Source organism: Vipera berus, assembly GCF_964194415.1.
Source record: "Vipera berus genome assembly, chromosome: 3".
Taxonomy (NCBI): Eukaryota; Metazoa; Chordata; class Lepidosauria; order Squamata; family Viperidae; genus Vipera; species Vipera berus.
The window spans coordinates 120,422,776-120,448,794 of NC_138204.1; the positions used below are offsets into that span (position 1 = coordinate 120,422,776).

General features: G+C 41.2%; 2 protein-coding genes across 2 annotated transcripts in view; both read right to left on the reverse strand.

Moving 5' to 3' along the window:
- LOC308666669 (protocadherin alpha-5-like) lies at positions 1-15,924 on the reverse strand (the record flags this gene model as incomplete). Its single annotated transcript, XM_081325562.1, has 3 exons — positions 13,781-15,924; positions 6,956-9,355; positions 1-174 (listed from the first exon to the last, which is right to left on the reverse strand). Exons 1-3 carry the CDS (start codon positions 15,275-15,277, stop codon positions 1-3), a joined length of 4,071 nt encoding a protein of 1,356 aa, XP_081181688.1. The 5' UTR covers positions 15,278-15,924.
- LOC308666670 (uncharacterized protein) overlaps positions 15,123-26,019 on the reverse strand; it is a gene marked incomplete at its 5' end in the record, with an annotated part of 21,304 nt that continues 10,407 nt past the window's right edge. Inside the window, 6 exons of the mRNA XM_081325563.1 lie at positions 15,123-15,261; positions 18,907-18,986; positions 20,459-20,579; positions 20,990-21,092; positions 22,925-25,267; positions 25,341-25,476. Of these exons, the coding sequence (XP_081181689.1) occupies positions 21,024-21,092; positions 22,925-25,267; positions 25,341-25,476 (2,548 nt within the window). The 3' untranslated portion in view covers positions 15,123-15,261; positions 18,907-18,986; positions 20,459-20,579; positions 20,990-21,023. The remainder of the gene's footprint in view (positions 15,262-18,906; positions 18,987-20,458; positions 20,580-20,989; positions 21,093-22,924; positions 25,268-25,340; positions 25,477-26,019) is intronic.

Below are 26,019 nucleotides of genomic sequence, written 5' to 3' on the forward strand. Positions count from 1 at the left end.
CTAGCGCACCAGCAGCTCGAGCGCTGGTGAGGAGGTGGCCAGCGGCAGCACAGAACAGCAGAACGGTGAGGCGGCTGGGGGCAGTGCAGAGACAGTAGGCGGCGGTAGCAGGGAGCAACAGATGGAGAGGTGGTTGTGGGCAGTGCAGAGGTGGTGGGCGGCAACAGTGGCAGACTAGGAGATCTGCAGGCAGCAGCAAGGCAGCACAACAGAGGCAGCGGAGCAACGGAGGACCCAACTGGCAGCTCTAGAGAACCTGGCTGAACAGTATATCCACAGTATATTTTGCCAGTAGTGCTGTGGAACATCCAGGTGCTCTTTTGCAAACTTCAAACATGGACAGATGAAACCAAAACTGAGTTGTTTGGGAAAAACACACAACGCTATGTGTGGAGAAAAAAAGGCACAGCACACCAACATCAAAACCTCATCCCCACTGTAAAACATGGTGGAGGGAGCATCATGGTTTGGGGCTGCTTTGCTGCCTCAGGGCCTGGACGGATTGTTGTCATTGATGGGAAAATGAATTCCAGAGTTTATCAGGACATTTTGCAGGAAAACGTACAACCATCTGTCCACCAACTGAAGCTCCGCAGAGGATGGGTGATGCAACAGGAAAATGACCCAAAGCATACAAGTAATTCAACAAAACAATGGCTTCAACAGAACAGAATACTGTACGCTTTCTGGAGTGGCCCAGTCAGAGTCCTGACCTCAACCCGATTGAAATGCTGTGGCATGACCTTAAAAGAGCGATTCACACCAGACATCCCAAAAATATTGCTACACTGAAACAGTTTTGTGCAGAGGAGTGGTCCAAAATTATTCCAGATCGTTGTGCAGGTCTGATCTGCAACTACAGGAAACATTTGGTTGAGGTTATTGCTGCCAAAGGAGGGTCAACCAGTTATTAAGTCCAAAGGTTCACATACTTTTTCCACCCTGCACTGTGAATGTTTCCATTTTATCTTCAATTAAAACATGACAACAGCTAATGTTTGTGTAGTATTATTTTAAGCAGACTGTGTTTTTCTATTGTTGTGACTTACATGACGTTTAGAGTACATTTTATGGCCAATTCATGCAAAAAAACCCACATAATCCCAAAGGGTTCACATACTTTTTCTTGCAACTGTATCCAGATATCAACTGGGAGACAAACACTGCAGCGAGTGGGAGATCAGATTCCTAACCAACCTAGCCGACAACTTTGTCATCCAAAAGGTGGAGGAGGGAACTAGACATAAAGCTGATTTTTTCCCAAACTCTCAATATCTTTTTTGTAATATGGCGATCAAAATTGGCTGCAGTATTCCAGGTGTGGTCTTACTAGGGTTTTATAAAGCGATACTAATACTTCACGTGATCTTGATTCTATGCCTCTGTTTATACAACCCAGGATTGCATTAGCTTTTTTGGTTGCTGCTGCACACTGCTGGCTCATAGTCAAGTGATTGTTCATTAGGACTCCAAAGGTCCCTCTCACAGTTACTGTTTTTAAACCAGGTCTCACCCAATCTATACTTATACCTTTGATTTTTCCTGCCTAAATGTAAAACTTTGCTTTTCTCCACATTGAAACTCATTTTGTTGGATAGGGCCCATTGTTCAAGTTTGTCAAGATCTTTTTGGACCCTGGGTTTGTCTTCTGGGGTATTGGATACTCCTGCCAGTTTGATGTGATCTGCAAATTTGATGAGTTCCCCTTCAATTCCCTCATCTAAGTCATTGATGATGATATTGAAGAGTACTGAGCCTAAAATGGAACCTTGTGGTACCCCACTGCTTACTTCTCTCCATGTGGATGTAGTGCCATTGAGGACTACTCGTTGAGTACGGTTTGCCAGCCAGTTACAGATCTATCTGGTGGTAATGTTGTCTATTCCACTTTTTTCTAGCTTACCAAGGAGTAGGTTGTGGTCTACTTTATCAAATGCCTTATTGAAATCTAAGTATGTCCACAGTGTTTCTCTGATCTACTAGTTTAGTCAGTTTCTCAAAGAATGAAATAGGATTGGTTTGGCATGATCTGTTTTTACAAATCCGTGCTGGCTACTAGTTATAACTTTGTTTGCTTCCAGTTGTTCGCAGATCTGTTTTTTGATTATCTTTTCTAGGATCTTTCCAGGTATTGATGTTAAACTGATTGGTCTGTAGTTTCCTGGGTCCGTTTTTCCCCCCTTTCTTGAAGATGGGAACCACATCAGCCCTTTTCCAATCCTCAGGTACTTCCTCGGCGCTCCAGGATTTATAAAAGTTGTGGTGCAATGGTTCTGAGATAACATCAGCCAGCTCCTTCAGAACTCTGAGATGTAACCTGTCAGGTTCCAGCAATTTATATTCATCAAGGTCAGATAGGTATTCTCTTACCATTTTCTTGCTTATTTTAATTTTTTTTTCTAGTTTGTCTTTTGCAGTGGGTTTTCTTTTGGGTTTTTTGTTTGTTTGTTTTTGGTATGATGGGCTGTAATTCCTTTTTGTGTGAAGACTGATGCAAAGTATGAGTTAAGCAGGTCTGCTTTCTCCCTGTTCAAAGGCCTGGAGACTAAAACATACGAAGAATGGCTGCGGGACTTGGGTTTGACTACTAGTCTAAAGAAAAGAAGAAATAAGGGAGACGTGGTAGCAGTATTCCAGTATTTGAGGGGCTGCCACAGAGAAGAGAGTGTCACGCTATTCACCAAAGCAGCAGAGAGCAGGACAAGAAACTATGATTGGAAACTGACCCAAGAGAGAAGAAACCTGGAACTAAGGAGAAATTTCCTGACGGTGAGGACAATTAACCAGTGGAACAGCTTGCCTCCAGAAATCGTGGGTGCTCCATCACTGGAGATTTTTAAGAAGAGGCTAGATAGTCACTTGTCTGAGATGGTATAGGTTCTCCTGCTTGAGCAGGGGGCTGGAGTAGAAGACCTCCAAGGTCCCTTCAAATTCTATTCTATTCTATTCTATTCTATTCTATTCTATTCTATTCTATTCTATTCTATTCTATTCTATTCTATTCTATTCTATTTTAAAGTTTTATACATCACCTTATCTCTTTTTTCCACATGTCACCTTCTTTGCATCAGACACAGATACGTTCTATATGAAAACAATGTTTAGAATAATTAATACTGAATATTCTTCATTAATATTCCTCATCTACTTATTTCTCTTTTATTCAGTTTTGATAGCCACTCATTTACCATGCAACCCTGGGTGGCTAATATCCATTTAAAAGTAACAAAAAAAATTAAAAAAATTAAAAGTACATGCTGTTTAAAACTGATATCCTGTGCTCATGCTGACTTTATTTGAAGCTGGTTTTTAAAAATCTATTTTGATCAATAAAGTAGTGACAACCTTGCAAGATATTCAATCCTCCCTGCCTTTCTGTTCAAAACCAAAATTAATAATAACAGCTGCAAATCTCTTTCTTTCCTATGGCCATGTCATCCTATACATAGAAATGTTATATATGTGTACAAATATTTATACATACAAATATATTTTTACAAAATTAAGTTTCTATATATAGAAGAATCAACATTCACATATACAGTATGCGTGCACAAGCTGCATATTTTTAACAAAACTTTTTACTGCCATTTTTGTCCCACAGGTGCTTTTTCAAATGGCAATGTCTTCAAACTAAAGAAAGTCCAACTGCTTTTTGAAAAAGCTCCTTTGGGACAACCATGACCTGGAAGACTAAGAATCTCCATAGACATTTTGCCATTCTTCTAGACCAGGGGTGTCAAACTGGCGGCCCGTGGACTGGATGTGTCATGTGCAGGCCACGCCCACCCAGCTCCGCAAATGCAAAAAAGTTGTGATACGTCACAATACGTCACGTGACAAGATTGAGTTCGGCACCCATGTTCTAGACTTACTCCTTTTTTTACTGCTGTAAATAGAAGGTTTCTGGTTTGAAATCTGGCAAAAAGTTATTTAATTACTTTTTACTTGCTTGCTTGCTTGCTTGCTTCCTTCCTTCCTTCCTTCCTTCTTTACTTCTTACCTACTTACATTTATATATCCACTCATCACACAAACATGACTGTCTGGCATACAATAAAAAAAGCTACAAGATAAGATAACCTTTATTGTCATTTTTTTTACTGTGGGCACAATGGCACACATCAAAAATGAAATTTAGTTGCCCGCTCTCAAAGTGAAACACGTACATGACACACACCTAAACATACTATATACAACATACGTACAGACCATTTCCTGGGTCCTACCAGATGTAACTTGTTAGCAGACAGGACTCGCAACATACCTCTTCTGCCAAACATAATGGAATGGGAAGATGTAATTGGGAAGAGGCAGTCCTTAAATAACCCTACTCGGTGACATAATAGACTCTAAAGATTTTTAAAAAATGGATCTATAAGCAAAGTAGTAACCAATGCAGTTCATGGAGCAGAAATGTAACATATGCTGTTCTAGAGACACACATAACCGCCCATGCCACTGCATTTTGCATCAGCTGAAACTTCCAGATACTTTTCTAGGGCAATCCCATATAGAGTGCATGACAGCTCTCCACCTGGATGTGAATCGGCATGAGTGATGATGAGCAGAGCCTCTTGATCCAGGAACAGATGCAACTGGTCGACTGACAACATGAAACTGTGCAAAACTTTAATATTTCCTTACTTTTCTATACACGAGTCAAATGTTTTGCTATTTTTCCATTCATCTGTTGTAGAAGAGTTTTACCTCCAGCTCCCAAATAGTTCATAAGTTATTTGGCTGGAAGAAAACCAAAATGCCAGAGCATTTCTATACTGCTTTTTGTATGAGGCTTCTTAAATCAGAGAAGTTGCCAGGTTTTATTATTTTGGTTCATCACACAGTCAGTCAGATATTCAGACTGGATTTGGCATTTTTATCCACATATCGAGTCCTTCTCAAGGACATGGTGGATGTGAATGTTTGATGGTGTTAAAGATGTCATAGCAGGATGTAAAAGGGACGCGGTGGCTCAGTGGGTTAGGACGCTGAGCTTGTCGATCAGAAGGTCGGCAGTTTGGCGGGTCGAATCCCGAGTGCCGCGTAGCAGAGTGAGCGCCTGCTACTCGTCCTAGCTTCTGCCAACCTAGCAGTTCGAAAGCACGTAAAAATGCAAGTAGAAAAATAGGGACCACTACGGTGGGAAGGTAACAGCGTTCTGTGCGCCTTTGGCATCTAGTCATGCCGGCCACATGACCACGGAGACGTCCTCGGACAAGCGCTGGCTCTTCGGCTTTGAAACGGAGATGAGCACTGGCCCCTAGAGTCGGAAACGACTAGCACGCACGTGCGGGGGAACCTTTACCTTTTTTTAGCAGGATGTAAGCGGTTCAGAGTAAAGCTGCCTTTTTCAATTGATGGATAGTGATTTTGTCAATGTTGTTCAAGGTGCTCCAGTTGTTTTGGGATTGCACCCAAGGGACCAACTGCCATTTGGTAACTTACCTTTGCTTTCTTTTGTCACAGTCATTCTATTTCCATATACAAGTCTTTGTATGTTGTTATCTTCTCCAGTTCTTTTTATTCTATTCTGCTGTCTCCAGATACTGCCACATCCACTCTCCAGACTTTTTTTTTTTTTGCCTTTCTTATCAACAATTCTGGGATGTTATGTGGCAGGTGCCTGTCAGTTTGAATCTAACGTCCCTTTTTATTTTCTATTACTTTCGCTATTTTATGTTCCTGCTTGCAAATGGCAAATGGCATTTCTTGCTTATCTTCCAATGCAACATTGTTGCTTCTTTGTCATGCTGTTGTGTGTGGTCAGTCTGCTATCTTGCAGCAGTTTAGCAGATATTCCCGGTAGCTTCTTTGCACAGATGGCATTTGCTGTCTGTTGCTATCTTCTCAATTCTGATTTTGTATGCATTTGTTCTTAAGGCTTGGTCTTGTGCAGCCTGTCTCTTGCTATTTAAAGTAGTAAATACTTAAATTAAAAGTATATTGTAAAGTGATCCCTTGATGATTTTTATTCAAGGGATTATAACAGCATAATCATCAAATATAATTAGAACAATTAATCAGTGGAACAACCTGCCTTCAGAAGTTGTGAATGCTCCAACACTGGATGTTTTTAAGAAGAGACTGGGCAATCATTTGTCTGAAATGGTATAGGGTTTCCTGCCTGAGCAGAGGGTTGGACTAGAAGACCTCCAAGGTCCCTGCCAACTCTATTATTATTATTGTTGTTGTTGTTGTTGTTGTTGTTATCATTATCATTACTTATTAGTCCTCTCCAAGTACTTAAAATATTATAATTCTGTTTTCAAGATAACAAAAAATAAAGAATAAAAATTCCAACAAATATATGCATTAATACTTCTGTATATCAAGCTGCTAAATGATGTTTAATAAATTTGCAGTTGATCATCCTTAAATATTGTTCCTAAAAGAGGCATCAGCTTGAAAATCCATTCTGGATTGATTAAAGGATGAAACTATCAAGAAAAAAATCATTGAAACCTACTTTATGCATGCATAAGTGTTCAATTTCTTGTTTCCATTCAAAATGAAAGGGATATATGATCAGATAGAAGAAGGGATTACACAGATTTGTTAAATTTTAATGAATGTAGTTAAGCACTTTAAATATATCACCTCTTTAGTATGTGAATTAAAAAGTGAAGAGTATGGTAGCAGAACACATGAAGACCATATTTATAATTACTCTTAGAAGAAAAAAATCCAGACCAATAGTACAAAGTGTATATTCCAGTAGCTATTCCCATTAAAAAAAACAATTGTTAGAAATAGAAAATTATTAGAAAATGAATTTATTCATTTAGCTGAAACTTATAAACCAGAAAGAGAGCTATGTATTTACTTACAGAACTGTCAAATTAAATCTGACATATAATTTAAAAATCAGTGTTGTATTAAGTGATCCTACCCAGGTACCACACTAATCTAATGTTGTCCAAATGTCAAGGATTCCATAAACAGCACAACTTACCTCTTTAGATGAATCTGGGGGCCTTTCTGACTCATTCTCATGTTCCCCATTATTTGCAAAAACGGGAATGTTGGGACTGAAAATCATCAGGTCACTCTTGGCACCAGCCTCTCCGCTCACCCCTGCCAGGATGTGGCTGTGGCGATTGGAATAGGACCAGCTGCCCACTTCACTGGCACAGACCAGGGTGGCCATGCCAGGGCCATAAACCATGGATTCCTTTGCCTTGCAGTGGCATCGCAGGGCCACGTAGATGAGAATGGCCAGCAAGAAGAGGCTGGAAACAGAGCAGATGGCAATGATCAGATAGACGTTGATCGAGTCCACCAGGGGCACGAAGCTCTTTCCTGTCTTGGGGAGGTGAATTTCTGTTAGGATGGCCTGGGCATTTTTCACCAGTGACACACTCAAAGTAGCTGTAGATGAAAGTGGAGGCTTCCCATGATCCTTCACCACAATCAACACATTCTGGATTTTGCTTCTTTCTGACTCATCCAAAGAATATTTGGTACTCACCTCACCACTATACTGGCCCACAGACCATGGACCACTGCTTTCTTCAACCAGTTCGTACCTGAGCCATGCATTGTAGCCAGAATCCAGATCCAAAGCATGGATCTTGCCTACAATATGCCCAGGCATCACGGGGACCACTAGAAGAATCAGGTTCTCTTCTGATGATCCTGACACGGCAGGTGCATTGTCGTTCTCATCCAGCACAAAGACCTGAACAGTCACATTGCCACGCAAAGAGGGCATTCCAGCATCCTTGGCTCTCACCTGGAACTCCAGCAGTTTCAACTCCTCATAGTCCAAGGACTGCAGAGCATAGAGCTTTCCACTCTCCGAATGTACAGAGATGTAACTTGACAATGGCCACAGCTTCTCGTCTATCCAATAGGTGAGCAGGGCATTCTCAGCTACGTCTGGGTCCGAGGCAGATACTGTGAAGATGTGAGCACCAGGGGGATTGTTCTCCTTCACAAAGACTGTGTAGGAGGGCTGTATGAAGGCTGGAGTATTGTCATTTATGTCACCGATAGGCACTAAGAGGCTGATGCTAGAAGACAGGGGTGGAACTCCCTGATCTTCCACTGTCACAACCATCCTGTACTCAGCCATCTGCTCTCGATCTAGGACTGCACCAACGATCAGAGAGTAGTAGTTCTTGAATGTGGACTCGAGTTTGAAGGGTACTCCAGGGGGGAAGAGGAAACAGTTCATTTGTCCATTAATCCCAGAATCCTTGTCTGAAACACTGAGTATTGCCACTACACTCCCTGATGGTGAGTTTTCAACAACAGGTATTGAAAGGGAATTCACTGATATTTCAGGAATATTGTCATTTGTATCCAGTATTTCAAGAAGAACTTTACAGTGTCCTGACAGCGGAAAATTCCCTCTATCTTCTGCAATAATTTGAAGATCATAAAAAATAATGTCTTCATAATCCAATTTTCCAATTACTCTAATTTCCCCAGTATCAGAAATTATACTAAATATCTTTGTGACATGTAGAGGTAGGCTATTACTAAAAAAATAAATAATTTCTCTATTTATCCCTTCATCTAAATCTGTAGCATTCAGAGTAATAACTAACGACCCACTAGCTGTATTTTCTAACAACTTTATCCTATAAACAGATTGGTTAAATACAGGAGGGTTGTCATTAACATCCAGCACATTGATGACCAGCTGAACAGTTCCTGTGAGTTTTGGTTCACCCCCATCAGTAGCTGTCAGTACTAAATGATGCACAGGGCTCTCCTCTCTATCAAGTGGAATCTTTAATACAAGCACTACAGATTTACTCTCATCTTCATCACTTCCTGAATCCAGAACAAAATGTTTATTCATGCTGAGCTTGTAGGTTAACAGCGCATTGGTACCAATATCTGCATCAGATGCTCCTTCTAATAGGAACTGGGTGCCAGAGGTTATCAGTTCAGCCATGCTCAGGATCTGTTCCCTGGCAGAGAAGACAGGAGCATTGTCATTCATGTCTTTGACTTCCACCTCCACATGGAAGAACCTCAGAGGTTTCTCCACAATCACCTCCAGATGAAGGACACAGTCTGCGGTCTTGGCACACAGCTCCTCCCTGTCTATCCGGGAATTTACAAACAAGATCCCATTCTGCAGGTTTACCTCAAAATACTCCTTCTCCCCTTTGGATAGCATCCGGAACATCCGAGGCACCAGCTCGCTCACCTCCAACCCCAGATCCTGGGCGATGCGGCCCACAAAGGTGCCGTGCTGGGATTCCTCCAGCACAGAATAATGGAGCTGGCCGCTCCCCATTTTCCAGGCGGTCTGGAGCAGAAGCAGCTGCAGCAGCCCCTTCGGCCAGGTAAGCATCGCAGACACAGGCACAGCACCCGCAAGCTCTGCTCTTGTTCTCTAAATACCTTGCCTTCAAGGGGTCAGGAGCGGAGCCCACGTAGCCCAGGCATACTGGCAATGATTTCATAGGTTGGATCTTGGCTTGTTGTGATTTCTCTGTTGTTCGATATTTCCCTTGCGGATCTGGTCAGCAGCAATGTCGGTCCCTTTAAGGGAGGGGCTCTGCATTTTCAGTTTCACTTAGAGGGTTTCCTTAGGAAACAGCGACCTCTTGTGACCGCATTTCAAAATGGAGAAACAGACCTCCATTCTTTATTCAGCCTCTGTGATGGGAGGGCTTAGGAAACAGTGACCTTGTGTGTCTCAATTTCAAACAAACTTCCATTCTTTATTCACGACAGATATCTAAGAATTATCCAGTCTTCATGCACAGTTACATGCAGTGTAAGTACATTCCTGATCACATAAATGAAAAGCTAACCCAAATATAAGAGATTAATCCCCTACAGTCATTAAAATTTTAATTAAATATTATATTAAGTCACCCCGTATATTTGTTTAGTACTTTGATTTGTATGGACAGGAATGAGACATGTAACTATCTGTAACTTTTGTGATCTCATCCATTGTTCAGAGATGTACCACGGTGTCATTGAGGGAACACTGAATTGGCTTCAAACCATGTGAACTAGTTATGAGCAACATGAATAATAATAAAACATCAGTACCAGCAAGGTATATAAAAGATAAGAGATAAATATGAAATACTGTCCGTGTTACTTTCTGTTTCTTGCCCAGGGTATGGTGTTCTTAAATAATTCAGATAAACGATAAGCCAAGCAGTATGTGAATTTCCAAAACATTTAATTTGATGTCTAATTGAGTCTTTCATTGAGAATATTTTTTAAATTATGAGGAATTGAATAATCATAGAAACCTATTCCCTTTTTGCTTGCCATAATGATACTGACATCATAATTTCAACAACAATGCACATAAAGCAACTTAACTGACAACATTTAGAAAACTGATAAACTGATGTGTTGCCCTAAAAATTGAATATAACACGCAATCTACCATGGCTTGCCACTCACGTCATCAGTTTTGCATAATATATTCTTTCATGAACAATTAATACTTAGATTAATAATTAATAATTAGAGCTACTGTGTTCACACTTGAGAAATGTCTGGGAAGGTCCCTTGTTTTAAAATAGTTGTCATATTTCTTGCAGCCCATATAGCTGTGAGAAAATTGGCTAGCAATCTTGATCATTCATTTTTCATAAGCTGATTTATATATATTCTTTTCAGGCTCTTTACATATTCCCATTTTAATATGTTTTGCTCTGTATGTTTCAACTTATGACTATAAATATAATCATTTAAAATGTCATAATGTTCAAGTTTTCTCCTCTTCCTCTTGGGTTTTCAGTTGTCTGACCTGGACTGCATTGTGTTGTAATCTAAAAAAATAATCTGAGGAATCTAACTTAGAATCACAGGGCTGGGAGGGACCTTGGAGGCCTTCTAGTTCAATCCCCTGCCCAAGGCAAGGGTTTTCATATCATCTTGGACAAATGATATCAAATCTTTTCCTGTATATCTCCATCAATGGAGAATCCTCAATTCCTGGAGAGAAGCTGTTACACTGCTTAATAGTTCTCACTGTTAGGAATTTCCTTTTTATTTCCAGGTTGGCACCCTCCCTTGCTATACTATTTTGCATTTTGTTTTAATTATCCATAGTTTATCTAATGTGGCTTGGGAAAGAGTAATATAGTTTCAGGGTGGTCCAGTGGCTCAGTGGTTAAGGACACTGAGCTTGTCAGCTGGAAAGCTGATAGGCCAGGTTTAAGACCAAGCACTGCGTGAGGGGGAGCTCCCGTTGTTTGTCCCAGTTCCTGCCCACCTAGCAGTTTGAAAGCATGCAAACGCAAGTGGACTAATAGGTACCACTTTGTGGGCAGGCAACAGTGTTCCATACACCTCAGCATACAGTCATGCTGGCCACATGACCATGGAAATTTCTTTGGACAATGCTGGCTCTCTCAGCTAAGAAATGGAAATGAGCTCTGCCCCTTAGAGTCGGACATGACTGGATGGGGGAAACCTTTACCTTTATCTTTATTATGGTTTTCAATTTTTTGTATAATTTATATTACAAAGAATTATAGATTTACAAAGTGTGGGATATATTGAAAGAGATACAATGGAGAGATACTCAACATTTACAACCTTGGATCAGTGGATTCTGTATTTTTTTCCCCTCTTCATGTATTACAAAAGGATTTTTTAAAAAAATGGAAACTGGTTTAACCATGTAAAATCAGGAGTCCTCTGGTTTCCTACCAAGTAGTGGTCACAGGAGCTTAACCTTTCATATTTGCCTCCAGTCTGATGAGGACCTGTTGATCAACTTCTTTTAATGAAAGGTGTCAAGCCAGCTACAGAGTCACTTACTGTAAATAGGCAGCCCATCAAGCTCACATTTAAGGAGTTTGTCAAGCCACCCTGGTGTTAGCTGTATTGGATGCCTCCAGATCAACAATGTGGCTAACTCCAATTATTTTATCATTTTATCTTGAGCAGAGTTACTATCTTGGAACATAGCAGAGTGGCAAGCTAAATAGACTGAGCCACATTTTACCTTTTCCCCCGAACCGGTTCGATTTAGAACTCTTGGAACTGGATAGTCTCTGTGCATTTTTTTTGTCACTGTAATTTGCAACCAGGAAAGTAGTCTAGCTCTTGCAAGGGTCAGCATTCTTATTTCCTCCAAATACTGTACCTGATTTCCATTCATTCATTCATTCAATTCAATTCATTCATTCATTCATTCATTCATTCATTCATTCATTCATTCATTCATTCATTGTGACTCTTTAGTGCTGGTTATTGACTTAAAAGTTGGGTCCCGAAATATTTATTTTAATCAATGTGTATCTTCCCACCTCACAAAGATTTCTAACAACTGTTGTACTTGTGATTGTGGAAAACATAGAAAAATATAGACTCATATGGCTGGAAGAGACCTTGGAGGTCTTTCAGGTCAACCCACTGCCGAAGGCAGGATATGTTATTGCATCCTGGACAAATGGCCATTTGATCTTTTCTTGCATACCTCAAATGATAGAGCGCCCACAACTCGGGGGGGGGGGCAAACTGTTCCGTTGTTTAATTGTTGTCACTGTCCGGAAAGCGCTCCTTAGTTCCAGGTTGAATTACCCTCTGACGACCTTCCATCTATTGCTTCTTGTCCTATACTCAGGAGCTTTGGAGAATGTCAACCTCCTCATCTCTCAGAATACCCCGCACTAACTATCCAAACTGAAAGTCCAGTGCACAAAGTCAGAAATAATAGCATCCATGGGATCTATTGAGCAAATGCTGGTGTTTACTTTCAAACATTGGCCTTCTGTAGCCATCAAATAAATGAACTTCTGACAAAAGGCACAACAAATTAATTAGATTTGCAACCCATAAAGGCAATACTTACATGTCTGTAGCAATTAACTGTTGAAGGCCAAGATCTTAAGCCTCCTGTTATACTGTGCTCAATTCACTGTGTATAAGGATTCATCTATTTAAGAAATGATTCAATCCACATTTTTGAGAACATTTTTTTATTTTCTTCACTCATCAGGAGTTAGCCTTGGAACTGCATCTCCCAAGTTTTCACCCATTTTCTATTGGGAGCCTATGGGTTCCCCAATTGTTACATCTGGATATCTTGAGTGTTTGGATTGGAGAGCAACCGGAGACATCTGGGTTATGGGCTAAATTGGGAGGATAACAAAATATAGCCAAAGGCTATGGCAGACCGCATCTATATTGTTCCCATGAAAACCTTATGGGACATCACCTATTCCCACCAATTTACTCAGGAAGTTATTTAATGGAAAAAAAGGCTAGCCTGATAAAAATTGTCCTGCAAAACTCCGTGTGGATTTCTAGAATGTATTGGTTGACTGCTTGATGAGCTAGATTAGTATTTCAGTTCCCAGCCTTGGCAGCTTAAAAGGTAGGGGCTTCATCTCCAATAATTCCTGTTGCTGAGAATTCTGGGAGTTGAAGTCCACATATCTGAAAGTTACCAAGTTTGAGAAACATTGCTAGAATCCGCCTAGAATTAATATAAGACAAATAGAAAAATAAAATTTACTACTATATCATGCAGACAAATAAAATATGACTTTGAAGCATATCTTTGAATACCACTATAATTCAAAAAATATTTCCTTACAAAAAATATTATAGATTTGCAAATAAATATCCAGATTAGCAAACCAGGTACTATTGACCATTATTGTAAATGTAAAATGATAGAGATAGACACCTGATAGACATAGATAGATAGATAGATAGATAGATAGATAGATAGATAGATAGATAGATAGATAGATAGATGATAGATAGATAGATAAAGTGATATAACAGAAATATGATTTTGAATGAATATCAAACAAAACTAGAAACTCACCTCTTTAGCTGAATCTGGAAGTAATTCTGTCCCATTCCTAACTTCCCCATTATTTGAGGAAACGGGAATGTTGGGACTGAAAATCATAAGGTCACTCTTGGCACCAGCCTCTGTGCTCACCCCTGCCAGGATGTGACTGTGGCGATTGGAATAGGACCAGCTGCCCACTTCACTGGCACAGACCAGGGTAGCCATGCCAGGGCCATAAACCATGGATTCCTTTGCCTTGCAGTGGCATCGCAGGGCCACGTAGATGAGAGTGGCCAGCAAGAAGAGGCTGGAAACAGAACAGATGGCAATGATCAGATAGACGTTGTTCGAGTCCACCAGGGGCATGAAGCTCTCCCCTGATCTTCGAAGATTAATATCAGTTCTGATTGTCTGACCATTTGTCACCAGTGACACACTCAGGGTGGCTGTCGCTGAGAGCTGAGGTTTTCCATGGTCCTTCACCACAATCAACACATTCTGGATTTTGCTGCTTCCTTCTGACTCATCCAGTGAATATTTGGTACTCACCTCACCGCTATACTGCCCCACAGACCATGGACCGCTGCGTTCTTCAACCAGTTCGTACCTGAGCCACGCATTGTAGCCAGAATCCGCATCCAAGGCATGGATCTTGCCTACAATATGCCCAGGCATCACGGGGACCACTAGAAGAATCAGGTTCTCTTCTGATGATCCGGACACGGCAGGTGCATTGTCGTTCTCGTCCAGCACAAAGATCTGAACAGTCACATTGCCACACAAGGAGGGCATTCCAGCATCCTTGGCTCTCACCTGGAACTCCAGCAGTTTCAACTCCTCGTAGTCCAAGGACTGCAGAGCATAGAGCTTTCCACTCTCCGAATGTACAGAGATGTAGCTTGACAATGGCCACAGCTTCTCGTCTATCCAATAGGTGATCAGGGCATTCTCAGCTACATCTGGGTCCGAGGCAGATACTGTGTAGATGTGAGCACCAGGAGGATTGTTCTCCTTCACAAAGACTGTGTAGGAGGGCTGTGTGAAGGCTGGAGCATTATCATTTATGTCACCGATAGGCACTAAGAGGCTGATGCTAGAAGAAAGTGGTGGAACTCCCTGATCTTCCACCATCACAACCATCCTGTACTCAGCCACCTGCTCTCGATCTAGGACTGCACCAACAATCAGGGAGTAGTAGTTCTTGAATGTGGACTCAAGTTTGAAGGGTACTCTGGTGGGCAAGAGGAAACAGTTGATTTGTCCATTGTTGTCAGAATCCCTGTCAGAAGCACTGAGGATGGCTACCACAGTCCCTGGAGGGGAGTCCTCTGGCAGTGGCACAGAGAGAGAATTCACAGATAATTCTGGAATATTGTCGTTTATGTCCAATACATCAACAAAAACATCACAATGTCCTGATAATGGAGAACTGCCTTTATCTTCTGCAACAATTTGAAGTTCATAGCAATTAATATCTTCATAGTCCAATTTTCCATTCACTCTGATTTCACCTGTATCAGAATTCATAGTAAATAACTTTGTGACATCTAGAGGTAGGCTATTACTTAAAAAATAAGTGATTTCCCTATTAATCCCCTCATCTATGTCTGTTGCATTCAGAGTAATGACTAACGACCCACTAGCTATATTTTCTAGCAACTTCACCCTATAAACAGATTGATTAAATACAGGAGGGTTGTCATTTACATCCAGCACATTAATGACCAGCTGAACAGTTCCTGTGAGTTTTGGTTCACCCCCATCAGTGGCTGTCAGTAATAAATGATGCACAGGCCTCTCCTCCCTGTCAAGTGGAACCTTTAACACAAGTACTACAGATTTACTCTCATCTTCATTATTTCCTGAATCAAGAATAAAATGGTTGTTTGGGCTGAGCTTGTAGGTTAACAGAGCATTAGTACCAATGTCTGCATCAGAGGCTCTCTCTAAAGAGAATCGTATTCCAGACGTTATGAATTCTGATATGCTGAGGATCTGTTCCCTGGCAGAGAAGACAGGAGCATTGTCATTAATATCTTTGACTTCCACCTCCACATGGAAGAACCTCAGAGGTTTCTCCACAATCACCTCCAGATGAAGGACACAGTCTGCAGTCTTGGCACAAAGCTCCTCCCTGTCTATCCGGGAATTTACAAACAAGATCCCATTCTGCAGGTTTACCTCAAAATACTCCTTCTCTCCTTTGGACAGCATCCGGAACATCCGAGGCACCAGCTCGCTCACCTCCAACCCCAGATCCTGGGCGATGCGGCCCACAAAGGTGCCGTGCTGGGATTCCTCCAGCACAGAATAATGGAGCTGGCCGCTCCCCATTTTCCAGGCGGTCTGGAGCAGAAGCAGCTGCAGCAGCCCCTTCGGCCAGGTAAGCATCGCAGACACAGACACAGCACCCGCAAGCTCTGCTCTTGTTCTCTAAATACCTTGCCTTCAAGGGGTCAGGAGCGGAGCCCACGTATCCCAGCCATGCTGGCAATGCTTTCATACGTTGGATCTTGGCTTGTTGAGATTTCTGTGTTGTTCGATCTTTCCCTTGCGGATCTAGCCGACAGGAATGTCGGTCCCTTTAAGGGAGGGGCTCTGCATTTTCAGTTTCACTTAGAGGGTTTCCTTAGGAAACAGCGACCTCTTGTGACCGCATTTTAAAATGAGAAGCAGATCTCCATTCTTTATTCAGTCCCTGTGATCCTTTTTCCTTCGAGGGCTATGTCCAGAATTATTTTTCGAATTACCTGTCTTTGCTGGATATGTAGCTCTTAAATCTTTTAGGCAAATGACAAGCAGGATAAGTTCGCAAGCTCATGTGATATCTTAACTGACTTTATTCCTGAAATATATTTTTGATATCAAGACAGAAATTGACTGGCTCAGTCTTCCATTTATCTGAAACGCAATATGGTCTCCTGCCTTGGGCAGCGGGTTGAACTAGAAGACCTCCAAGGTCCATTCCACCCTATGATTCTATGAAAGAGAAGAAGAGGATGACCAACAGCAAGGTAGATGGATTCTGTGAGTACACCACTGGAAACCTGAAAGACCTAGTTAGGGACAGATTGTAATAGAGGAAAAAAATCTATGTGTGGTCACTAAGAGTCAACAGCAATTTGATAGCACATAATCAATGAAAAAGGAGGCAGATTTCAACTGGGCATTAGGAAAAAATAATCTCAATTGTAAGACTTGTTCAGCAATGGAGGCACAGCTGGAGGTGTAAATGCTTCTTTACTAGAAGTATATAAGCAGAGTCAAGATGGTCCTATGTATGAATGCTGTAAAACGTATCCATGATGGAATATGATGCTGAAGTGAGGGGAGGAGTAAACAGTTGAGTAGCCTTGAGTCCCTTTTGAGTGCTGAAGGGAGATCCTCCCTAAAACTTTGGAGTATTTATCTAGTAGTTTTGTACTGCTTTATTCTAACAAGTCTCCTGTCTATAGGCAAGCAACAATAATCGTATCATTTCTGGTTCCTTGCACCTGATGGAATCTTTGCATTAGTTTATTGAATTTATTTCCAAGATCTTTTTCTATAAGTCTGTGGAGATTCTCACTCATCCAGGTCATAGTGATCACAAAGATGTTTTTTTCACGAGGCAACTGGACTTTCTTGTTTTTCTTTGAAGATGTTTTGCTTCTCATCAGACAAGCTTCTTCAGCTATGACTGGATGGTGGGGAATGGAAAGATTTATACTCCTGCAGACAGCTGCTCATTTGCATCCTTTTAGCGAGTTGAATTGTTAAAGCTACCTGGAGGCTTATTTGTGTCTCCAGGGTCACTGAGTAGTGCAAATGGGTGTGCAGTCTTCTTGGAAGCGTTAAATTAAAGGACCGTTTTGTAGACTGGAGATAGATAATGTTGGATCCCTCCCCCTCTGTTGAAGGAAGGCTGTTCAATTTTGACATAGATGGCCTCTTTGACCCCTCTTTCAAACCAGCAGTCCTCTCTGTCCAAAATGTCTTCAAAAGAGTAGCCTTTGTCTTTTAAATGCAGATGGACTGCTGAATCTTGTCCTGCTGGGTCTGTTCTCCTGTGTTGTGCCATACATTTATGAAGTTGTTGTTTCATTTCCCTGATGTACAGATCTGCGCATGGCTCACTGCATTGTGCTGCATATACCACGTTGCTCACTTTGTGCCTGGGTGTTTTATCCTTGGGGTGAACAAGCTTCTGCCTTAGTGTATTTTTAGGTTTGAAGTGTGCACGTATGTTGTGTTGGTTGAAGATCCTCTTGAGCTTTTCCGATATTCTTGCAACATGGAATGCCAACGTTGCTTCATTTATTGTTTTCTTCTTTGTCTTTTATCGAGGAGCTCCTGCTAGATCTTTTTTGAGATTTGATGAAGGCCCACTTGGGAAAGCCACAAGTTCTGAGGGCTTTCTTGATGTGTTTTATTTCTTTTTCTTTTCCTTCTTTGCGGGTAGGTAGCCCTTCAGCTCTGTGGTGTAGGGTTCTGATAACTCCCAGTTTGTGCTCCAATGGGTGGTGTGAATCAAAATGTAGATATTGATCTGTGTGAGTGGGGTTTCTGTAAATTTCAGTGTTAAGGGGTCTGTCCTTATTTTGGACAGAGAGGACCGCTGGTTTGAAAGAGGGGTCAAAGAGGCCATCTATGTCAAAATTGAACAGCCCTCCCTCAACAGAGGGAGAGGGATCCGACATCATCTATCTCTGGTCTACAACACAGTCCTTTCAACAGTTCCAAAAAGGCTCCACACACATTTGCACTACTCAGGTGACCCTGGAGACACAGATAACCCTCCAGGTAGCTTTAACCACTCACTAAAAGAATGCAAATGAGCAGCTGTCTGCAGAAGTATAAATCTTTCCATTTCCCACCATCCAGTCAGAGCTGAAGAAGCTTCTTGGATGAGAAGTCAAATATTTTCAAAGAAAAACATCTTTGGGATCTTTTCTATAATTTATGTCTCTCTGATTCATAAACTATGTTTATTAAAGCTTTACTTATAAGAATAATACAATCTTCTACCAAATAATGAACTCTACTATCCTTCAGGTTTGTCTCCATGTATTCTAAAAGGCATGGGAAAACCATTTTTATTGTGGTCTACTAATAAAATTGTGGACACTAACGCTTATTAGTTCAGCAAACTTTCCTGAAGGTGATCAATCTCTTACCCCAAATTCCATTTTATCTGCAATCAGCCCATTTGTCCTGTGTTCAGTTCTTCGCACACTTTAAGAAGGATTCAGATAAACTTGAAGAGATTTAGACAAAAACAAGGATGATCACTGATTACAAGCTAATTAAAGGAACTGGGAAGTCTTAAGAAGGGAAGACAGAGCAAGGATATGATAGTTAACAGTTAAACTGTTATATGTGAAAGAAAACAAGAATATAAGAACCTATTGCCTATCATTCAGAGTGCAAGACATGGTATACTATGTTTCAGATACATAAAAAAATGCATCCAAACAATAGTACTAATTAAATTAGTGAATTTCAAAATTGAAAAGAAAAAATCCTGAAAAAGAATCACACAAACAACATAATTCCAAGGAAAGGGTAATAATGACCCCAATTTAATTGTTGTTTTTTTTAAAAAAAACATCTACAAAGTAAATTAAGTATACTGTAAATGTAGACAGCAGCCATTATGATTAATCAACTAATAGCAAAGCCAAGTAATGGGACCCTTCACACATTCTGAGCCCCAGGCCTGGGTACACAGCCAAGTTTTTAGAGGATTGTAAAAAGCTAACAAGGTTGGGACCATTCTAATGTCTGAGGAAAGGATATTCCATAAGGCAGAAAAAGGCCATCTTCTAGTTCCTGACAGGGTCTGCAGCACACCGAGTCTGTTGGATCTGATCGAACAGGTAGAAACTCTTGGGAAAAGATGGTCCTTCAGATTACCTGGTCCCAAGCTATGCAGAGTTATAAAGGTGAGAATCAGTATCTCGAATCGCACCCAGAAACACGCTGGCAAACAGTGCAGCTCACAGAGTAATGGTGTTACATGTGCCATATAGCTTTTATTACCCGTGCAACCACATTTTGCAACAACTGAAGTTTCCAAATACTCTTCAAGGATAGCTCCAGGTAGAGCATATTACAGTAATCTAAGTAGGAGATTACAAGCATATGGGTGATGGTGAGCAGGGCCTCCTGGTCCAGGAACATGCGCAGCTGGCATACTCCCCAAAGGTGTGCAAAGGCTCTCTAACCACAGCAGCCACCTAGTCTTCAAGTAAAGGGACGCGGTGGCTCAGTGGGTTAGGATGCTGAGCTTGTTGATCAGAAGGTTGGCAGTTTGGCGGGTTGAATCCCGAGTGCCGCGTAACAGAGTGAGCACCTGTTACTCGTCCCAGCTTCTGCCAACCTAGCAGTTCGAAAGCACATAAAAATGCAAGTAGAAAAATAGGGACCACTACAGTGGGAAGGTAACAGCATTCCGTGCACCTTTGGCATCTAGTCATGCCGGCCACATGACCACGGAGACGTCCTCAGGCAAGCTCTGGCTCTTCAGCTTTGAAACGGAGATGAGCACCGGCCCCTAGAGTTGGAAACGACTAGCACACATGTGCAGGGGAACCTTTACCTTTACCTTATAGGAGCTGTTAGTCTAGGAGGACCCCCAGATTGTGCACTGAGTCTGTCTTGAGTAGTGCCACCCCATTCAGAACTAAAGTATGAAAAACCTTTTCTTCAGAAGGTCCAAATACCCACCTGTTGATCAGGAATCCGACGAATCCAATGACAAACTTGATGAAACATATGTGCAGTTAACCCAGTTGCCTCAGCAGGCCTTCAAGGTCATGGAACGTTCCTCGGGAAACACCTAATGTCCCTGAGATTAGAATAGAATAGAATAGAGCTGGAAGGGACCTTGGAAGTCTTCTAGTCCAGCCCCTACTCGAGCAGGAGAACCTATATACCATTTCAGACAAGTGACTGTCTTGTCTGATAACACTTGATGTTCTTGGAAGACCACCAAGGGTAATGGATAGCTATTTCTGTACTACTTTATTTTATCTAGAGTCTGTCAGCTTGTCTGGGTGGAGTGTGCCAGTGCTTCTGGGTGGTGAAGTAAACAATGCAGCAAACATAAATATGAGTGTCAAAGTGTATTCAGTGTTCCCTCTTCCTCAGAGGGGCCCGTTTTTATTCAGCCGAATAAACATGTAAAAGAATTAAAGGCAAATACCTGGACTCTGTCTTTATTCAGACTGAGCCACACCTGAAACCAGCAAAACTCACCCACGCTGTCTTGTTAGGGTTGTAAAATGTAGATTTATCCTTCCAATCTTGAATAATAAATTTTCACCATTCCCCATACTAAAAAGTGCTGATCAAGGGAAACCTATCAAGATGTCAATAATTAAGATCATGCACATATTTAAATTATATTTATATACAATACACAACATACAGTATACAGAGTCAAAATACCAAATTACATATATGCAGGCTCAACAGCCAATTCCAAAATCAAAATCCCTTTCTTTTCAACCCCTTTGCAGTCTAATAGAGTCAATAGCTTCCTTCCTAAATAATGCTGAAATAGCACAAGGCTTATGATTTTGCTTAGGATGTAGGAGATTCAAAATCTAGGAGCAATGTATTTTGATTTTATTAATTATTTTCTTTTCCTGAGCAAGCTACTTTTCCTTCTGGGCTTTTGGTTTAAAAATCACAGGGGCACTCTTTATCTAGTTACCTGAGGTAGAATGATTTCACTCACAGGTGAGTGATTGAAGCAATTACAATCAAACAGAACTTTGCTACATTGCTAAAGATTTCAAATTAGAACTTTCATTTTGGTCCAGCCCTCTCAATGGAAGTGGGCAGTGAAGAAAAACATATACTGCTGATTTTATTTGCAGTACTGGAATAGCTGAAGAAATGTCCTGCGTAAAGAAATACTATTGTATCTCCCCTTCATCAACATAGAAGGTAAGTCAATTACTAGCAATGGCTTTTTTTTCCCAGTTGGACAGACACTGCAGAAGGATCTTGACAGACCTGAATACTGGATCCTATCCAACAAAATGAAATTCAATGGTGAGAAAAATAAGGTTTTCCACTTAGGCAAGAAAAATCAAATGCATAGGTATAAAAAGTGGTACCTGCCTCAGTAGCAGTAACTGTGAGAGGGATCTTACTGTCCTAGTGGACAACCACTTAAATATGAGCTGCTGCAGCTGCCAAAAAAAGCCAATGCAGGCTTAAGTTGCGTTAACAGAGGGATAAAATCAAGATCACATGAAGTGTTACTACCGCTTTATAATGCCTTGGTAAGACCATACTTAGAATATTGCATCCAACAACTTTGAGTATCAACAACATATGAAAAACTTTAGAAAGTCTAAGAGCAAACTTAAGGAAGTCCAAATACTCTTAAATAAACTTTAAATCCATATACACAGCATGAACACTGGTTTGAAAAGAGGAATCAAATTGAGAATCCATTCAACATGAAGAATTTATCAATACAAATAAAATTATAAAATTATGCTTTAGTGATTTCTAGTAATAGCATATAGTTACCAGATAAAATGACTACACGTAGCAGAAACAATCTGCAGTTAAAGGATCTTTCTGCTTTCCTTCTTTTCAAATTATATTGTTTATTAATTTATTGATTCCTTCCAGTTCCTAAGATATTCACAAACAATGTTCTTTTAAAAGTTTGGAATACATGCATCAGCCAGAAATATTATTCAAAAAACCCCATCAGACTGAGAATCCATACTTTATTCATTAAAGAGTAAAATTATTCACAAAATCAAAATTATTTAAATGTTCCGCTTGTTTAGTAGAATCATGAACAAAAACAAAAAAAAATGCAAAACATAATAAATACCCAGAGTCACTTTTGATGGAGAGATGCCCTATTAAGTAAAATAATGATAGTAAGCTTACTTATTTTTCTATTAGAGAAATAACTTTGAAAACTATTAAATAAACTACAAATTTAACATGTACCTCAGTAGCCACATATATTCCAAAATTTCTTAGAATTAATGACTTTTAAATCAATTGATTAACAAAGATGTTCATTGCCAAGACTATTATTTTAAATTTAACACTTCAGTTGAAACAATAGTTTGTACTGAGATTAACACTAAAATAGAAGCACAAATATAGGGTGTTGACTTTATGTCAAGGACTCCAAAAAAGAGCAAAACTCACCTCTTTAGCTGAATGTGGGAGCAATTCTGTCCCATTCCCAAGTTCCCCATTATTTGCAAAAACGGGAATGTTGGGACTGAAAATCATCAGGTCGCTCTTGGCACCAGCCTCTGCGCTCACCCCTGCCAGGATGTGGCTGTGGCGATTGGAATAGGACCAGCTGCCCACTTCACTGGCACAGACCAGGGTGGCCATGCCAGGGCCGTAAACCATGGATTCCTTTGCCTTGCAGTGGCATCGCAGGGCCACGTAGATGAGAGTGGCCAGCAAGAAGAGGCTGGAAACAGAGCAGATGGCAATGATCAGATAGATGTTGATCGAGTCTACCAGGGGCACGAAGCTCTTTCCTGTCTGGGGGAGGTGAATATCTGTTAGGATGGCCTGGGCATTTTTCACCAGTGACACACTCATAGTAGCTGTAGATGAAAGTGGAGGCTTGCCATGATCCTTCACCACAATCAACACATTCTGGATTTTGCTGCTTCCTTCTGACTCATCCAGTGAATATTTGGTACTCACCTCACCGCTATACTGGCCCACAGACCATGGACCACTGCTTTCTTCAACCAGTTCGTACCTGAGCCACGCATTGTAGCCAGAATCCGCATCCAGGGCATGGATCTTGCCTACAATATGCCCAGGCATCACAGGGACCACTAGAAGAATCAGGTTCTCTTCTGATGATCCTGACACGGCAGGTGCATTGTCGTTCTCATCTAGCACAAAGACCTGAACAGTCACATTGCCACACAAAGAGGGCATTCCAGCATCCTTGGCTCTCACCTGGAACTCCAGCAGTTTCAACTCCTCATAGTCCAAGGACTGCAGAGCATAGAGCTTTCCACTCTCCGAATGTACAGAGATGTAGCTTGACAATGGCCACAGCTTCTCGTCTATCCAATAGGTGATCAGGGCATTCTCAGCTACATCTGGGTCCGAGGCAGATACTGTGAAGATGTGAGCACCAGGGGGATTGTTCTCCTTCACAAAGACTGTGTAGGAGGGCTGTGGGAAAGTTGGAGCATTGTCATTTATGTCACTGATAGGCACTAAGAGGCTGATGCTAGAAGACAGGGGTGGAACTCCCTGATCTTCCACTGTCACAACCATCCTGTACTCAGCCACCTGCTCTCGATCTAGGACTGCACCAACGATCAGAGAGTAGTAGTTCTTGAATGTGGACTCGAGTTTGAAGGGTATTCCGGTGGGCCACAAAAAACATCTTACCTGTCCATTGGTACCAGAATCCTTGTCTAAAGCATTGATGATGGCTACCACAGTCCCTGGTGTGGAATCTTCTGGTAATGGCACAAATAAAGAATTGACAGATACTTCTGGAATATTGTCATTTATGTCCAATATGTCAATGAGAAGTTTACATTGTTTGGACAATGGAGGACTGCCTTTATCTTCTGCAACAATATGAAGTTCATAGAAATTTGTGTCTTCATAATCCAATTTTCCAATCACCATGATTTCCCCAGTATCAGAATTAATATCAAATGTATTTTTAAAATGTTGAGGTACTTTATTACTGAAAAAATAAGAAATTTCACTATTAATCCCTTCATCTAAGTCTGTAGCATTCAGAATAATAACTAATGACCCACTACCTGTATTTTCTAGCAACTTCACCCTATAAACAGATTGATCAAATGCAGGAGGGTTGTCATTTCCATCCAGCACATTAATGACCAGCTGAACAGTTCCTGTGAGTTTTGGTTCACCCCCATCAGTGGCTGTCAGTACTAAATGATGCACAGGGCTCTCCTCCCTGTCAAGTGGAATCTTCAGTTCAAGTAGTACAGAGTTGCTCTCATCTTCATCACTTCCTGAATCAAGAACAAAATGGTTATTCATGCTGAGCTTGTAGGTTAGCAGCGCATTGGTACCAATATCTGCATCAGATGCTCCTTCTAATAGGAACTGGGTGCCAGAGGTTATCAGTTCTGCTATACTCAGGATCTGTTCCCTGGCAGAAAAGACAGGAGCATTGTCATTCATGTCTTTGACTTCCACCTCCACATGGAAGAACCTCAGAGGTTTCTCCACAATCACCTCCAGATGAAGGACACAGTCTGTGGTCTTGGCACACAGCTCCTCCCTGTCTATCCGGGAATTTACAAACAAGATCCCATTCTGCAGGTTTACCTCAAAATAGTCCTTCTCTCCTTTGGACAGCATCCGGAACATCCGAGGCACCAGCTCGCTCACCTCCAACCCCAGATCCTGGGCGATGCGGCCCACAAAGGTGCCGTGCTGGGATTCCTCCAGCACAGAATAATGGAGCTGGCCGCTCCCCATTTTCCAGGCGGTCTGGAGCAGAAGCAGCTGCAGCAGCCCCTTCGGCCAGGTAAGCATCGCAGACACAGGCACAGCACCCGCAAGCTCTGCTCTTGTTCTCTAAACACCTTGCCTTCAAGGGGTCAGGAGCGGAGCCCACGTAGCCCAGCCATGCTGGCAATGCTTTCATAGGTTGGATCTTGGCTTGTTGAGATTTCTGTGTTGTTCGATGTTTCCCTTGTGAATCTGGCTGGCAGGAATGTCGGTCCCTTTAAGGGAGGGGCTCTGCATTTTCAGTTTCACTTAGAGGGTTTCCTTAGGAAACAGCGACCTCTTGTGGTTATAATTCGAAATGTTTCCATTGTGAAAAAAGACTTCTTTTTTCTATACCTACTGTATGTTACATTAATTAGTTTCCTTTTTTATGGATAGGTACTTTTATTTCGATTCCTAGCAATGAGGTGTGTGATTGTTTGCATCTCATGCTATCCTTCCCTGCACAAAGAAGTGGTTGATGTAAAAATGGCTGATTAAATCAATGAATATTCCTCCTTCCCTTTTTCCCCACTCACTCTAGATTTCCCAATGCCCACACTTTGTGTCCCAAATGGGTTTAACGTTTCCCTTGTTTTCCCACTCTGTAATTAATATAGAGTTTTGCACAGTAAGGAAAGTTTCTCTTTTTTTTATTTAAAAAAAATGTTTTGGTTGCAACGTAGTGGAATAAAGCTGTAAGATTTCAGTAAATGCCATTTTGTTTCACTGAAGTTTAATCATCAGGGTTTTTTTTCTTTGCTTCAAAGTTTTCATGG